Source organism: Spea bombifrons, chromosome 1 (assembly GCF_027358695.1).
Source record: "Spea bombifrons isolate aSpeBom1 chromosome 1, aSpeBom1.2.pri, whole genome shotgun sequence".
In the NCBI taxonomy this organism is placed as follows: Eukaryota; Metazoa; Chordata; class Amphibia; order Anura; family Pelobatidae; genus Spea; species Spea bombifrons.
In genome coordinates this window covers 163,484,667-163,500,474 of record NC_071087.1, presented here as the reverse complement: position 1 = coordinate 163,500,474, position 15,808 = coordinate 163,484,667, and the positions used below count along the sequence as shown (strand labels likewise).

The window sequence follows — 15,808 nt, the reverse complement described above, 5'->3', positions numbered from 1 at the left end:
TCACTAGTGCATCGCCGTGCTGACGGGTTCACTAGTGCATCGCCGTGCTGAGGGTTCACTAGTGTGTCGCCGTGCTGACGGGTTCACTAGTGCATCGCCGTGCTGACGGGTTCACTAGTGCATCGCTGTGCTGACGGGTTCACTAGTGCATCGCCGTGCTGACGGGTTCACTAGTGCATCGCCGTGCTGACGGGTTCACTAGTGCATCGCCGTGCTGACGGGTTCACTAGTGCATCGCCGTGCTGACGGGTTCACTAGTGCATCGCCGACAGGTTCACTAGTGTGTCGCCGGGCTGCTGTCTCAGCCGATTACTGCCGCTTCGATGGACTGTCACACATCTACCGGCGGAGACAGCGAAGCACTAATATCCCCGGGCTGTCACACAAATCCCTGTCACAGCCGCCGCCCGGTGTTGTTAGCGCTGCGTCGAGCGGATGAGCTCCTATTAGCAGACACAGCTGTGCATTTCCACGCAGCCACGTAAAGCGAAACCCGACTCCGCTGGGAAGCAGATGTGGCCCAGAAAGGCTTTGCCCTGACAGAAGGGGCCACGCTCCGCTGAAGCTGCGCATGATAACGGCAGACCTCACCTGCTGAGCCCTCTGCACTTTTCACAGCTTGTAGTTAGATCTGCGGCAGGGGCCCGCGGGGACTCGCTCCTTCATCAGAAAGAAGCATTGGGGCAATCACGTGATGCGTGGAGGCAGCCGCCAAAACTGGTACAGCACAGGAACCTTCCTGCATTGTTGGGTGGCAGATAAGTGGAGCAGCTTCCCAGCAGAGGTGGTAGAGGGTAATACAGTGAGGGTATTAAACATGCATGGGATAGACATACGGCTCCTGAATCTAAGACGAGACCAGCGACTGATTAAGGTTTGAGTCGTTACAGCAGGAGGAACGGGCGACTTTTTGTACCGGCTTCATTCCCATCTCCCGCGTTGTCCCTGAACCCCTGAGGACGCGGCGTCGGTAACTCCAGTCCGGGTCATGTGACCGATCGGGCCCTAAAGCCATCGCACCATTATGTTCTCATCAGATTAGCGGGTGTAGAAGTAACGACGTGTGCATTTAATCTGCCGGAGCGAATGTTCGTGAAACGTGTTAATGAAATAAAGGTCCGGCGGCCGCGTGTCCTGCGTTACATCACCGGGCTGTTTGATGTCACACTTTGCCGGTGTCCTGCAGTAAATCGCAGCCACCTCCAAATGCAGCGTGCGATGGGTTAATGTGTCCGGCCTGCAGAATATCGGCCCTCGGCACAGCCTTCCGTGGACTACCTCGATAGAAAGGGTTCAACAACCCTTCAGAGGCTGAAATGTACTGGAAGGTAGTTTTACTTTACCAAGAGGGGGGTAGATAAGTGGAACAGACTCCCAGGAGAAGTGGTAGAGGGTAATACAGTGAGGCAATGAAATATTATGTTCTCGGGTATTACTTCATCGGTCGGCGTCCCCTTCATCTATCTGTAGTCCACTGGCATCACTGGACACTTTTGATTAGTGGATGAACTTCCCCGTTGCACTCGTTTCCTGGGGGCAGTACCCCAGGTACCCCGCCGTATCGCATTCAGCTAAACCTCGCCATGTGTTTCCAGGACTGGAAAAAGAACACAAGTCACAATGGCATCATAAAACGCGGCCCGGCGGCTCAGAGCGCAGGTGTGCGCGGGTCTGGCTGCCCCAGGCGTGGGGGGGTCACATGTAGCATGATAGCAGGCTGAGCGCGTGTCCCTGTGCTTCATGCATGCGCAGAGCGCTCCCCGAATCATACAGACTGCTCTTTACTATAATATTGCAGCCATCCGGTGTGTTTTAGGGAAAATAATAATAATACGGGCCGGAAAAACTAAACGGGACGCTCCGTTACTGAATCTTAAACTTATTTGAAACTCCCTGAAACTTCTAGATTGCAAGCTCCTGTGCGCACAGCCCTCCTCACCTGTTGTCTCTGTAAGTCACATTGTTATGTTACATACTACTTGTTATGTCCGGTCTACCTATTGTACAGCGCTACCGAATTTGATGGCACTATATAAAACAATCAATAATAATAATAACCCCTGATACCTGCCCCCCGACACTCCTGATATCTGCCCCCCGACACTCCTGATACCTGCCCCCGACACTCCTGATATCTGCCCCCGACACTCCTGATACCTGCCCCCCGACACTCCTGATACCTGCCCCCCGACACTCCTGATATCTGCCCCCTGACACTCCCGACATCTGCCCCCTGACACTCCCGGTACCTGCCCCCCCCCGACACTCACGATACCTGCTCCCAGACGGGGTTATTCGTGGTTGCTTGTCTGGGGGGCACACATTCTGACCTGGCTCCCCTCTGTTAGGCGGTTGTGATGTCATACACCGGGGCCCGGTGTGAAGGTGTATATTTATGCGTGCGCAGTAAATTACTGAGGCTGCCATACGCGGTAACTGCCTGTATGTAGAGGGTTATCGAGTTTCTAAGCATGCGCTCGCTGTGTGCCGAGACCCTCCTTATTAGCTGGAAATGTTTCCAGGCCGCTCTGGTCCCCGTCAGCGTCCAGCCCATTAGCTGTCTGTCTGTCTCCTGGCCGCACTACAGCGCAGATGACTCACAGCCCATGGGTTAGGTGACCGTACGATGGTTTGCTGCGTCCGGCTGCCGGCGGGGAGCGAGGCTCCTGTCTGATATCACCTAACCGTCCGTTTTCTGTCCCTTAAACAGATGGCCAGCCCGGTGACAGCGGCCTGCTGCATGATGCTAGCCACGGTGGTAATGGTGCACGCGCAGAGACACGGCCAAGGTATGTTCACATGTGCTGTGTGTGTATGCAGGGTGTGTGTGGGATACGAGCAGCTAGGGGTTAAATGACCGAGTGCTCTCCTAGCTGGGGTTATAGGGCTCTCTGGGGAAAATGGCTTTACTTAGAGCCTAGGACTTTAACCCCTGGGGTCCCGGAGCGATCAGCAATAGGCAGCTCTCCGTATGTGCGAGGTTTAACTTCGCTAGCAGCAGATAATGCATGGCACGGTGCAGAAGCGGGAGAGCAGCCCCTCGGGGGTATTAACTCGGGGGTATTCTCTAACAACAGAACATATTCTAGGAGCAAGCAGGGCGCTGCAAACATGTCACTTACACATTTTTAGGATTTTTAAGGACGAGTTCAGGAATATTCAGTCTTTAGAAGGGCTGGTGTGTAATGTATTACTGCACTGAAAGGGTTAAGCTTCATTTGAGATCTTCATTTGCGGCGAAAATCCTTTTCCTAGACCTTTTTTAGACCAGTTTCATGAGAGCAGTAATAAGAGTAATGAGCAATGCTCCCTGTGGTATACCATGAAAGAGCCGATACACTAATTGAGAGCGAGGGGCAGGGAGCGGCTGTATGGAGCGAGGGGCTGTATGGAGCGAGAGGCTGGGAGCGGCTGTATGGAGCGAGGGGCTGTATGGAGCGAGAGGCTGGGAGCGGCTGTATGGAGCGAGGGGCTGGGAGCAGCTGTATGGAGCGAGGGGCTGGGAGCCGCTGTATGGAGCGAGGGGCTGGAAGCGGCTGTATGGAGCGAGGGGCTGGAAGCGGCTGTATGGAGCGAGGGGCTGGAAGCGGCTGTATGGAGCGAGGGGCTGGAAGCGGCTGTATGGAGCGAGGGGCTGGGAGCCGCTGTATGGAGCGAGGGGCTGGGAGCCGCTGTATGGAGCGAGGGGCTGGGAACCGCTGTATGGAGCGAGGGGCTGGGAGCCGCTGTATGGAGCGAGGGGCTGGAAGCCGCTGTATGGAGAGAGGGGGTGGGAGACGCTGTATAGAGCGACGGGCTGGAAGCCGCTGTATGGAGAGAGGGGGTGGGAGCCGCTGTATAGAGCGAGGGGCTGGGAGCCGTTGTATGGAGCGAGGGACAGTTAATATTTAAGATACCGGAGGGGGTGCTGGGTACCGGAGAGAGAGGGTACATCGGGGGCATGAAGTGTGGGGGCAGGATACAGATGCTTTGGGCTGGAGCAGAGACTATGATAGGATGCAGAGGGTATCTATTGCCCCAAACCCCAAGCTGTTCTGTCCAACAGATATAACCCCTTCATGACTGGAGTCCTGCCCGGGCAGTTGGCACATACAGGCTGCTACCCCTCTTGGTTTATTGCCCCTGCTGGTTACACTCTTATTATGAAGCAATAAGAATATGGGGTACTTATCCGAGGGCGAGGAGAGCGGGGGGCTGAACCTCTGTGACGCTCTTTGCAGGAGAGACCGTGAGGGGTATTAATTAGGAACAATTGGTTACTAATGTTACTCTGCACCTACTTTACCCGAACCCCACTAATCAAACCATTTGGTCTTCATAATCATTAAACACCCGAAAGAGGGCCGTAAGTAGCTTTCCCACCCTGCAGGCGGTCTGTCCATGCTTGGGATATTCTATTGATCGTTGCCTTGGTGATAGCACTGCGTTTTAAACTTTGCACCAACATTACTTTGCTATATGACCTATCATGCCCAGCCAGCATACTTATACTCTCTGCCATTAATAATCCTGAGTCTCCCGAGTGCAGGAAACTGAATTCATACACAGGCGCACTCACACTCACGCAAGCACACTCACACTCACGTACAGCCAAATCCCCTGCACGCTGCTGTCAGACGCGCTCACTGTCAGTATATTGTGCTGAAGTGCATGTTCTCCTGATCGATACATGTAAGGAAGCATGTCAGACTCCACTTATTAACCCCCGAGCCGGCATGGACGAGCGCACCAGACAGCGGGCGGTCTAACGAGCTGTATTTGCTGTTACTGACAGTAATTGGACAGAACCAGCCCCTCACCGCGCATGGTGAGATAACCATCCACCGGACCGGAAAAGATGAGGAACGACAGGGAGGGCATCAGCCTTATGTGGGGTAAATATAACAACCCCGTGGCCGGCCATTTAAACCTAAGCCCAGGCCAAAGCAATCAATCTAAGAGCTGTTATAACGGAGTTAGTGGATCAGGTCAGGCCGGTATTCTGGAGGTGGTCCGGATTTGAGACCCTGGTTACTTTTAGATATAGGGATGGAGGTCTTCACCGGACCCTCAGAAGGTGCAGACTGTCTCAGTATAGAGCGTTATACCTGCTGCCTGGCTGCGGATTTTCTTTATACATCGGCCGGGGCATTATATAGAGGTCTGCTCTGCTAAAGTTATTATTTTTTTTCTATTTTTGTCGCCAGATTTCTGATCTAAAGTAATTTTTTTAGCACAACATAAAAACCAAATCGCCCTCTTTATCTAATAATGGTATCCGCAATTAATTATCGTATAAAGTCTTCGCTGGGGGTGATTTTGTGGCCGGGTGGGCTTCGGATTGTGGTTATCCTGGTACAGTCTGTACTGAAAGATGCGAGCAGGGGGTATAATGAGGGGCAATAAGAGCTTTGCAGATCTCCGGTCAGACCTCACTTCGGGTATTGGGGCAGTTCTGGCGGTCTGTGGGGGGGGGGTGCTGATATTCTGGAGAGAGTGCAGAGGGGATGACGAAAAAGGGGAACGCTCTGCAGGATAGAATGGTCAGGAAAGAGATCTCAGTATGTTTGATTTGGAGGATAGATGGGAGAGAGAGAGATGGAGGAGAGAAGAGGTGATGGGAGAGAAGAGTGAGAGACGGAGGAGAGAAGAGGGGATGGGAGAGAAGAGTGAGAGACGGAGGAGAGGAGAGGGGATGGGAGAGAGAGAGATGGAGGAGAGAAGAGGGGATGGGAGAGAAGAGTGAGAGACGGAGGAGAGAAGAGTGAGAGACGGAGGAGAGGGGATGGGAGAGAAGAGTGAGAGACGGAGGAGAGAAGAGGGGATGGGAGAGAAGAGTGAGAGACGGTCACATGCCCTCACCAAACAACTTGCATATTGCACGGTCACATGACTAGGAGAGGGCAGAGAGGCTTTTATTAAATGTTAACCCCATCTTTTCTCGAGTGAGGGGGTATCGTGTGGCCCTAGCTTTTCTTTTATATATATATTGTGTTTTATATTTTCCCTGTTTTATTTAATTTGTATAAATTCGGGTGAGGGGCATTTACAGGCCGCCTCACCTCCCCGGGTGATTACAAGACATTCGTTTTCTCTGCTGCGTGTGAGTGAGTGTGAGTGAGTGCGTGCGAGTGGAGTGAGTGCTGGCTGCAAGTTGCCGTTAGTGAATATGAGAGTCCTGCTGCACATTTTTAGGGGGGGGGGTCGCTGTACTCTCGGTTTAGTGAATAAACCCCTCTCTGTGTGACGCTGAATAGAAGGCCATTGAACGATAACAATACAGGATTAAAGAGCCGGCTTCGTGGGTACGGGGTCTTCACGAGGAATGTGGAGTAGAGGGGTCCGTGGCAAACGCTCACCCGGTCCAAAGAGCTGACGAGCAGCGCTAGTGCCGGGCAGGATGAAGCGAACGCCGCTGAGCTCTGGAGAAAGCGCTGCCTCCGGCTATTTAAATAAAGCAGGCCAAGTCCCTGCTCCCGCAGCGCTGATCATCTCCCTCCTGCTGGCGGCCAGCTGGGTGGCGGATCTCACACCGCGGGTGTAGCACGCAGGCAGCACTACATACGTGTAAGCGTGAATATGCCCTCTTCACAGGGATATGTGTGTGAATGTCTAATTCTGTTTATTCTTCACTTTATGTATTCTATCTTTGTTTTATTTCTTATTTATTTGGCCCCAGCTATATAATTCCTGGGCATTTTTATGCTTTTGCCTGTTCGTCTGTCATTATATACAGTATATATACCGCGTGCGTGTAAATGTATATACGGTATATATATATATTATATATGGAGCATGTGCTGTTCCTGGTCTTGCCTCTATCACCCTTTCTGAATTAGTTATCTTGAGCCGGTAGGAGATCCGTTGTTGCTCCATCTGCTTCCCTTGGAGTCTCACATTATGCCGCAATGCCCCATACGTTCCGGGCCTATGGTATATTATGTAATATGTCAAGCCCCTCTTTGTATTTATGGCTGGGGTGATTTGCAGGAATCCGCCGTCCGTCTCGCTTTGACCGAGTGGGACTTGGCGCCCCCCCCTCATATTCATTGTCATGATGATTGCGTTAAGTCCTGGCATATTGTCCCGCTGATTGAAAAGCCCCCCGGACTTGAAAGACAGTTTGCTGAAAGCCCCCCAGAGGAATGGATTAGGCTGCTAGGCATTGGGGTGGCGGCTGATGTGTGCCCCCGGTCCGCTGCGCTGTCTGACGGCCTTTTTGTTTACGGCGGGCGCACTTGGCCGTGAATGGCTGTGATCCCTGCCCCCCCCCCCCAGCCCACTCAGGACCACAGGACAATTTGTTACATAAAGGCTGACATTCCAGGCCGGCTTTGAAGCCGCTTTCTCCTTTGTAGCCTCTTTGATAAAGGACTTTGTGAAAGGCCCTTTCATGTTATCATCCATGGACTCAATCAGCTTAACCCCTTAAACACAGCAATTCACTCCGCTCCCCGCATCACAAAAGGGTCCCAGCGATCAAATAGCTTCATCCCGCTGAAGAATGCCTCTCCCGACCCTTTTCTTTCTTCTTTTTATATGTTTTTTCAAACAAGGTCTTGCCTTTAGATCGTAGGTTAAGAAAATGTCCTCGAAGAGAGAGAACTGAAGCAGAATATCCGCGGCCGCCGGGTCAGTGTGCCGTTACCGGGTGCGTGAAGGAGAGCGGGCTCGTGTGTTTATGGGAAAATCCTTGCATTTGATGTTTCTGAAGGGAAATCCTTCGTATTGTCTCATTAATGGCTTTATGTGTATTTATACACAACGATGGCCGCCATCATAACGAGGAGATTATCCCTAATGAGTGTTTTTCCATCTCCCAAGTATTTATATAAAATTCTCATCTGTAATTCTCTGTGGTGCCGTACGCAGGAGCCGCCATCTTGCTGCCCCGTCACGGGGTATAAATCTCCGCGTCACCCTGAGGTATCTGTGATAATAGCGTTACGGAGGGACCTGCGCAGCTGGAAACAATCTCTAGCACTAGAGGCTCATGCGTCGTCCACTAAAACAACACAGGGAGAGAACAGGAAGTGGCTTCCAACTTCCTGCTCGGGCTGACACAGTGAGAGAACAGGAAGCGGCTTCCTACTTCTTGCTTGGGCTGACGCAGGGCGAGAACAGGAAGTGCCTTACAACTTCCTGCTTGGGCTGACGGGAGGGAGAGAACAGGAAGCGGCTTACAAATTTCTGCTCCGTTTGACGGGAGAGAAGAAGAAGCGGCTTCCAACTTCCTGCTTGGGGTTAATGTACATGTAGTTTTGAACAGGAAGTAGCTGCTGTGTTCTTGCGGCTGGATATAAAGTGTCTGCCTTTTAGGTTTTGCCGCTGCCTGTGTGAGCGCCTTCGCTCCGTGACACCCGCGGCAGGATAGTCCGGTTAACACGTCGGGGCGGATAATGCCTGATCCGGAGTCCGATCAGGAGCATCTTTCTCTCCTCGGGGAGTCAGTCTGTTACACGCAATAAAAGGCTCTCGTAGGGTTAATTTGTTTGTGCCGGTCGGACGACATCGTCCTCTTCCGACTGAGTTAATAAACATCCCAAATTTCTCTGATTCCCGAGTTTGCTTAATGATGCCGTGCGCTGCTAACCTGTCCACGGGCGGCCCATTAGTTGCTTCTATATATAGCAGTGTGAGCCCACGCCTGTCGGCTGGCTGTGATGGGACGATTCTTTAGGAGAGCTTTATGTGCATCCCGAGCTTTTTCTAATTCATTTACTGTGTGTTGGCTTTTACTACTTCAACTGGGCATCTCCTCCAGGTATCTACTACCTTTCATTATCCCCCAGTCTTCCTCTTGTGATGTATGGAGAACACGCAGGGATTTGGTTCAGTGAATGTTTGCTCTTGGGCTCTAGAAGAGACCGTTCCGTGTTTATAGTATAAAGCGATGTAAAAGAAAGCGAGCGGCTTCTCTGCAGTGTTGTCTCGGAGCGATTTATCCGGGGGGGGGGTTATATTGTGACGCGTCGCCTGCCGTGCGGGGAGTTTGAGTCTCTGCCTCTCCAGCTTGATAAATCTGGGAGCCTGTAATATTTTTCAGTAGGATCCGCCGGACGCCAAGGAAAAGAGAGAAAATACCGAGCGTCCTTTTGCCGCTCCGTTAATCGCTGCACTGAGTGGAGCCCATAACTCACAGCGAGTCTGCGCATGGAGAGGAGTGCTGGGGCGGTTAGTGCGTCTGAACGGCATTACAATAGACGTTTGTATATCGTGCCCACAGCTTGCGCTCAGCTTCCGGAGATCTGCCCCCCAAAACTTTATGAGAGCCATCTGGTGTCAGGGCCGGGGCCACAGGGGGCCACCTGTGTCCCAGATAGCACCTGTAGTGTATGCTGCGCCTTCATTCAAACAGCTAGGTGTATACAGCTTTGCGGTTCGGAGAGCTGGCGCTTTAATGCCCCCCCCAGCCTCCCCCCCGTTTGCCCGGTGCTTTGGATACACATTCTGTGGCACAAATAAACCTTTCTCCCCGTAACCCAAAGCTAATGACTGAGCGTCAGGCCGGGGCTGTGCTGTGCCGGCTCCCGGGGCCAGAGGACACAGGGGCTCGTTGTGCGCAGGCTGAGGGCTGCGGTTTTGAAGGAGGCTGAGAAGCTAATGAGGAGAGCCGGGACCCACCACAGAGCACCTCGTGAGTGTTCGGGGAGGTGGAGGGGGTCCCGACCACAACCCCCACAGGCAATCTGCCGCGTTTGGGTACCTTGTCCGGGGCTGGAATCGCCTCTCACGGCTCCTGCGCATGGCCGGTCTGCCAGACGAAGTCATCTTCCCCTCGCTCAACATCACGAGTCCCGAACGGGTCATTTAACGCTTCTATACAGTCACTGCCGGACATCGTCCTGCAAATATTCTGCGCACAACATAGAAACAACACAAGTTACCAGAGCTGGATACTATTATTATTATTACTATTATTATTATTATTATTACTATTATTATTACTATTAGCATTATTATTAGCATTATTACTATTTTTAGTAGTAGTAGTAGTATTACTATTATTATTTTATTATTATTATAAGTAGTAGTAGTATTACTATTATTATTTTATTATTATTATAAGTAGTAGTAGTATTACTATTATTATTATTATTAGCATTATTATTGTTATTAGTAGTATTATTATTTTATTATCTGGGCTGGTGTGGATGGGTTATTCTTAGTATGCGTCGCAGGTTTTACGCGTGTATGTATGTGTGTATGTATATGTGTGTGTTTATGTATGTGTATGCGTGTGTGTATATGCGTGTGTATGTGTATATGTATGCGTGTATGTGTATGCGTCCGTGGCAATATAATAATAAACTGGAATGTATTGTTGGTGTTTTATTTGTTGTTTGTTAGTAAACGCTGTGGCCACATTATCCAAAAGTATATCGCGTGTGCGTGCGCGTGTGCGTGCGTGCGTCTATATTTGGGGGTATGTTGGACGTTACGCCCGTCAGGTACGTATCATTAATGTCATTTACACTTTCATAAATTAGTTGCTTAGTTCTTTTTTCATTTAAATTGCATTAAACCGCCAGAAAATCTTCTTTCAATGAATTATTTCTTTAAATGTATTTTTGTTTTACAGAGTTCAGGGCAAAGCCTCGCTCATCCGCGGAGTCCGCGCAGCCGCAGAGAGCCGGACGCAGTCTGCAGAGAGGTAAGCGAACCGTGTCGTGTCTGTATATATGATATATATGATATACATATGCGATATATGCATACACGATATATACCGTGCATATACGATCCTCGCCTTATTTACTGTATAGCAAAACATGATCGGCACTTAGAAGGCCCAGCGTGTGCAGAGGACAGGAGACAGTGGGGAGAGCCGCGCAGGCAGTGGGGAGAGCCGTGCAGGCAGTGGGGAGAGCCGCGCAGGCAGTGGGGAGAGCCGCGCAGGCAGTGGGGAGAGCCGCGCAGGCAGTGGGGAGAGCCGCGCAGGCAGTGGGGAGAGCCGCGCAGGCAGGGAGAGCCGCACCACCCTCTGACTGCTCGCTCTCCGCCGGTTCCTCTGCAGTCCGACCCTCAAACCCCGAAGGGTGACAGAGAGAGAGGATTTAAAGCGAGTAACGCCGGGTGCTGAAAGACGCCCTCCGGCCCCACAGGACGGCAGGAATTTGCCGGAGGCCGTTACACGGATCTTGGCGAACGTTTGGGAAAACATATTAATGAAACCGCGCTGGATTTAGTCAAATTAATAGCAGGCCTGGAGCTGGTTGTTTTCTTTTCAGGCCTGGGGTATTTTATGGCCACGTTTGCCCGGCACCCGTGTGACTGGAAGCTCCGCTTCCTCCTCTCCCTGTCTGATTGGCCGCTGACTAACGGACGGCCAGAAACATGGCGTCTGCCGCCAACCTCGCTTTAAACATGATTCCCCCGCATACATCACATCTAATAACTCTTTAACCAGTGCAGTGCCGCGCCGTACACCTCCCCCCACAGGCATTTCTGGGTCCTATCTCAGCGGAGGCCGAAGCGATGTTATGTCAGCGGAGCGGGCGCTCACAGGGCCCTCGTTCCAGCCGTGAATATAATGCCGGCATTCAGAGCCGGTCGCACCAAACGCTATATTTCCACGAGTAAATCGTCGGTTTGTGAGGGGGGGAGCGGATTATTCGTAAGCCTTAATGACGAGGAGGGGGGCGTACCCCGCCTGTAAAGAGGAACAGATTGCAAGCTCACGTGCGCAATATTATGTTGCCATACCAACCCTGTCTCTTGAATCTTGTGAATACTGTATTCCCAAGTAGGTCCAAGCTGTCTGCGAGAACCCCGTCAGTACATGAAATATTTACTTATATAATTATTATTTACTTACATGCGTGAATAAAGTAAATGTATTAATGAAGCTAACAGTAAGGGGGTGAGACAGAAGGCTGAGGATGATGTGATTGTAGTGAGGGCGATGTGGGGAAGACAGATGGTTTCTTTAGGATGTAAGTTGTTGATAGATTGTAAGCTCCTCTGGACAGGTGGGTTTTGGTGAACATTAACGTTATAGTACGGAGGAGATTATCCTCTTAACCCTTTGTATTTTGATGCTCTAGGCGGCTCGACTTGTAATAATTTATAAGAGAGGAGTCTCGTGTAATGACGGGGTTTGTCGGGCTCTCTCCGGTGGGTGCGCATGGCACTTTCTTATAGCACAGACCTGTCAGAGGCCACACAGCTGAACCCGGCGACTGTGCCACGGTGTTAGCCCAAAGCACCGACCAGCGCCCTTAAAGACCAATAGGACATAGAGGTACGTCGTGACTTTGTTGCAGCAGTAAGGACTTCTCCCTGCTGCTACACGGTAGATCGGCTGTCTATTGACGCCCCCCATCGGTGTCTTCCTGCAGCTAATCGTGTATCGGCGCTCACCGCGAGCACCGGTACACCGTCATAGAAGGAATGCGCAGTAACGCGATCAGGCATTCCCCTCCGGTCAGTGTCACAGCTGGCGCTTCACGGGGAGACAGGAGAGCCTCAGCACCGCCTCCTGCTGGCTGATCACACATATTGCAATTGGAGGGTCCTTGCTGATCGCACTGTGATCAGCGCAGCCAGGTCAGGAGGAGGAGAGGGAGAAAAAAATAAAAATAAATCAAATAATACATTAAATTTATAAGGAGCCCGGTAATATCACTGCCATCAAAAACGCACCAAAGGGAGCTCGAGCCGTACTGCGAAAATAAAAAAATAATAAAACAAAAATTCAGTGTAAAGCCTGCATGTGGCCCAAATAAAAATATGTGGGGGGGGCTGTAATCGGGAGGTGCTGCGGAACTTAAGTTGGTCGCTGCTCCGCTGAGGCGCTTAAACTATAAAACAAAATGTTTTTATTAAACTTTTCAATCTATTATGACTGATATTTATGTTTTATGTATTTCTATGATTTTAAAAGAAGACCCTACTTTTTGGGAACAAAATGTATAATTTGTGTGGATTGATCAAATATGGTAAAAATTACAAGGTTATAAAAAAAATACCCCAAGCGTGAAGGGGTTAAGTCATAGCCATGAGGTGATTGGGGGATAATGGGTTAACATGTAAGATCCCCATTGGTGGGGCCGTTCTCCCGGTAATTTGAAGCAGTCGCCAAGTGAGCTCGCACTCCCCGCGCCGGCGCTCTGCCTTCTGTCATCCTGTCTGACGTGTTTAGACTCCGGCGTACGGCCGGCTACTGCTTTCCACCCCGTGACATCACACGACACGCCATAGCAGGACACGCCATCACATGACATGCCATCACACGCCACTCCCATCGCACGACACACCATCACACGACACGCCATAGCAGGACACGCCATAGCAGGACAGGCCATCATACGACACGCCATCACACGACACGCCATAGCAGGACACGCCATCATACGACGCACCATCGCACGACACTATTCCTGTGTGACTCCTGCCTTACCAAGTACCGTGGTGTCAAAACCATGATGTCAGAAAAATGGCCATATTTACGGTTTTAGAAGCAACAAAAATGACTTTTCAATCGCTGTAACCCGGAAAATCTCTGGAAACACAGCCGGTGCGTTTACAATTCTCTCTTCCTACACCCCGGAAATGCTGGATCTTATTTCCTTTTTTTTTGTATTTTTAAAATCCACTCCGTCGCCCTGAGGTATCTGTGATAATGGCGTTACGGAGGGACCTGCGCGGCTGGAGAGAGCGGTTCTGGGAGTCCCGGATTCATGCCCTCCCGGTTCCGGCTGTCTTGGGCTGACCGGTGATGGACCCCAGCAGGAGGAGGCTTGTTCCCCCCGCCCCCGATGTCTGTGGCCCCCCTGTGTTTTGCTGCCTAACGGGGGAGAGCAGGCGGTGTTTCTTTTGGCGGTGAGACGGAGATCAGACAGAAACCCTGAAAGAATCGTCGGCGCTGCCAGCCCGCTAGCACCCAATTCTCCGAGGGGCCGCCGCTCGCTCTGTTTACGGATCGGCCTCTTTAATTAACACGAGACAACGAGAACAGTCCATATGTGCCTGCGCAGACTGCGGCTCTCCGCGCGAGGAGTAACTGAGGATAAAACCGGCCAGAAGAAGTAACATAAATAAACAGGAGCGCAGACACAGAAACATCCCGGCACAGCTCGGCACGCAGGCGGATCCCGCTACACCACGCCGTGGCTTCAAAGATGAGTCAACATTTACATTAAACAGGGCGAGGAGTCTGTGCCCACTCCAGGCCGCCCGCCTTTTCTGTTTAATCCAAATGAAAACGATATATATATATATATGCCTTTTCTGTGCTTTTAGATGTAGTGTAAGGAAGTTTTATTTTACGAGAGGGAGGAAGATAAGTGGAACAGCCTCCCGGCAGAAGTGGTAGAGGGTAATACAGTGAGGGTATTAAACATGCATGGGATAGACATCCGGCTCCTGAATCTAAGACGAGACCAACGACTCTTCCTCCAGCTCGTCGGCAGATTTCACTTTAACAACCATCTCAAACGGACTGAATAATCCCCCCATCCCAAGCCAAAGCGACCGTGACAGCGCGGGGCACACAAAGCGCTCGGCGGCCGCCATCTTTCTGCTCCGTGTGGTTCTTGTTAACGAATGCAGCGGAGCCGCGTTTCTGCCCCGGTGCGTTGGCGGGCTGGGGGTGTCGGCGCTCCCTCGTTAACCAAAGTGCCGCGTTCCAGGAGTGGGACCTACAGCACAAGACCCTTTAAATCACATCAATGGAGGGACTGGGCGGACAGATCAGGGAGCTGGCACTGCGGACCTGAGGGGCAATTAGCAACTGGCGTAAATGCCCCAATAACCCCGGTAAACTCAGTGTGAGTAAAAGCTCCACGCAGCCAGGGGAGCCTCCGCTGTACCGCCGTGTTGTCAATTTTCTGGTGACCGAGGGGTTAATTCCATCAGCGTCGATGAAAAAAATGGAATTTCGTAAAATATTCCATCACAACAAAGGTCATATTTTATCAATTTAGTTTTTTTTGTTGTTGTAAAAGCAATTTGATCCCAGAAATTGGAACGCATCGCTCCGGTGACATTTTTATGTTATTGCGAAAAGCGTCTCTTTCCATAAAGATAATTCTTCCAATCGCCGCCCGCGATATAATGGGGCGGAATTACTGCGCCAGACGCCTCGCTTTAGGGCAATTGCTACGTTTTTGATATATAATTTTTTTAGCTGTTAGAGGCTGTTTCTCTTTTATGAAATCTAATAATGGCGTTTTATCCGGAGGGCCGCGGGGGGGATGCGCGTCCCGGGAATAAACGCAGCTCAAGGACAGACCGGGGAAGTGCGGGGGGGGGGCGAGAAATCTGCCGCTAAACGCATGGACAAAAATAGCAAATTCTATTTGTGAAAATCATTTTGGTCGTGACTTTTTTTGCGGAGTGATGTCACCGCAGCCGGATACTTATTGTGCTATTATGGTGTCAAAACCGTGATGTCAGAAAAATGACATATTACGGTTTAAGAAGCAACAAAAATGACTTTTCAATCGCTGTAACCCGGAAAATCTCTGAAAACACAGCCGGCACGTTTACAATTCTCTCTTCCTACACCCCGGAAATGCTGGATCTTATTTCCTTTTGTTAAGTATTTTTAAAATCCACCCCATAGCTGCCTCATCGCAGGGTTAAATCCCCCCCTCATCCCTGAGGTATCTGTGATAATAGCGTTACGGAGGGACGTGCGCAGCAGGAAGTAAACTCTAGCGCTAGAGGCTCATGCGCCGTCCGCTAAAACAACGCGGGGAGAGAACAGGAAGCCGCTTCCAACTTCCTGCTCGGGCTGGCGCAGGAGAGAACAGGAAGCGGCTTACAACTTCCTGCTAGGGCTGGCGCAGGAGAGAACAGGAAGCGGCTTACAACTTCCTGCTTG

The 15,808-nt window shown here is 51.0% G+C and overlaps 1 protein-coding gene across 2 annotated transcripts in view; it reads left to right on the top strand.

The window, feature by feature from the left end:
• CNTFR (ciliary neurotrophic factor receptor) overlaps window positions 1–15,808 on the top strand; it is an 89,622-nt gene that overhangs the window by 21,879 nt on the left and 51,935 nt on the right. For both annotated transcript variants that reach the window (XM_053448717.1, XM_053448708.1), the window contains exons 2-3: window positions 2,711–2,789; window positions 10,562–10,633. In XM_053448717.1, the coding sequence (XP_053304692.1) occupies window positions 2,711–2,789; window positions 10,562–10,633 (151 nt within the window). The remainder of the gene's footprint in view (window positions 1–2,710; window positions 2,790–10,561; window positions 10,634–15,808) is intronic.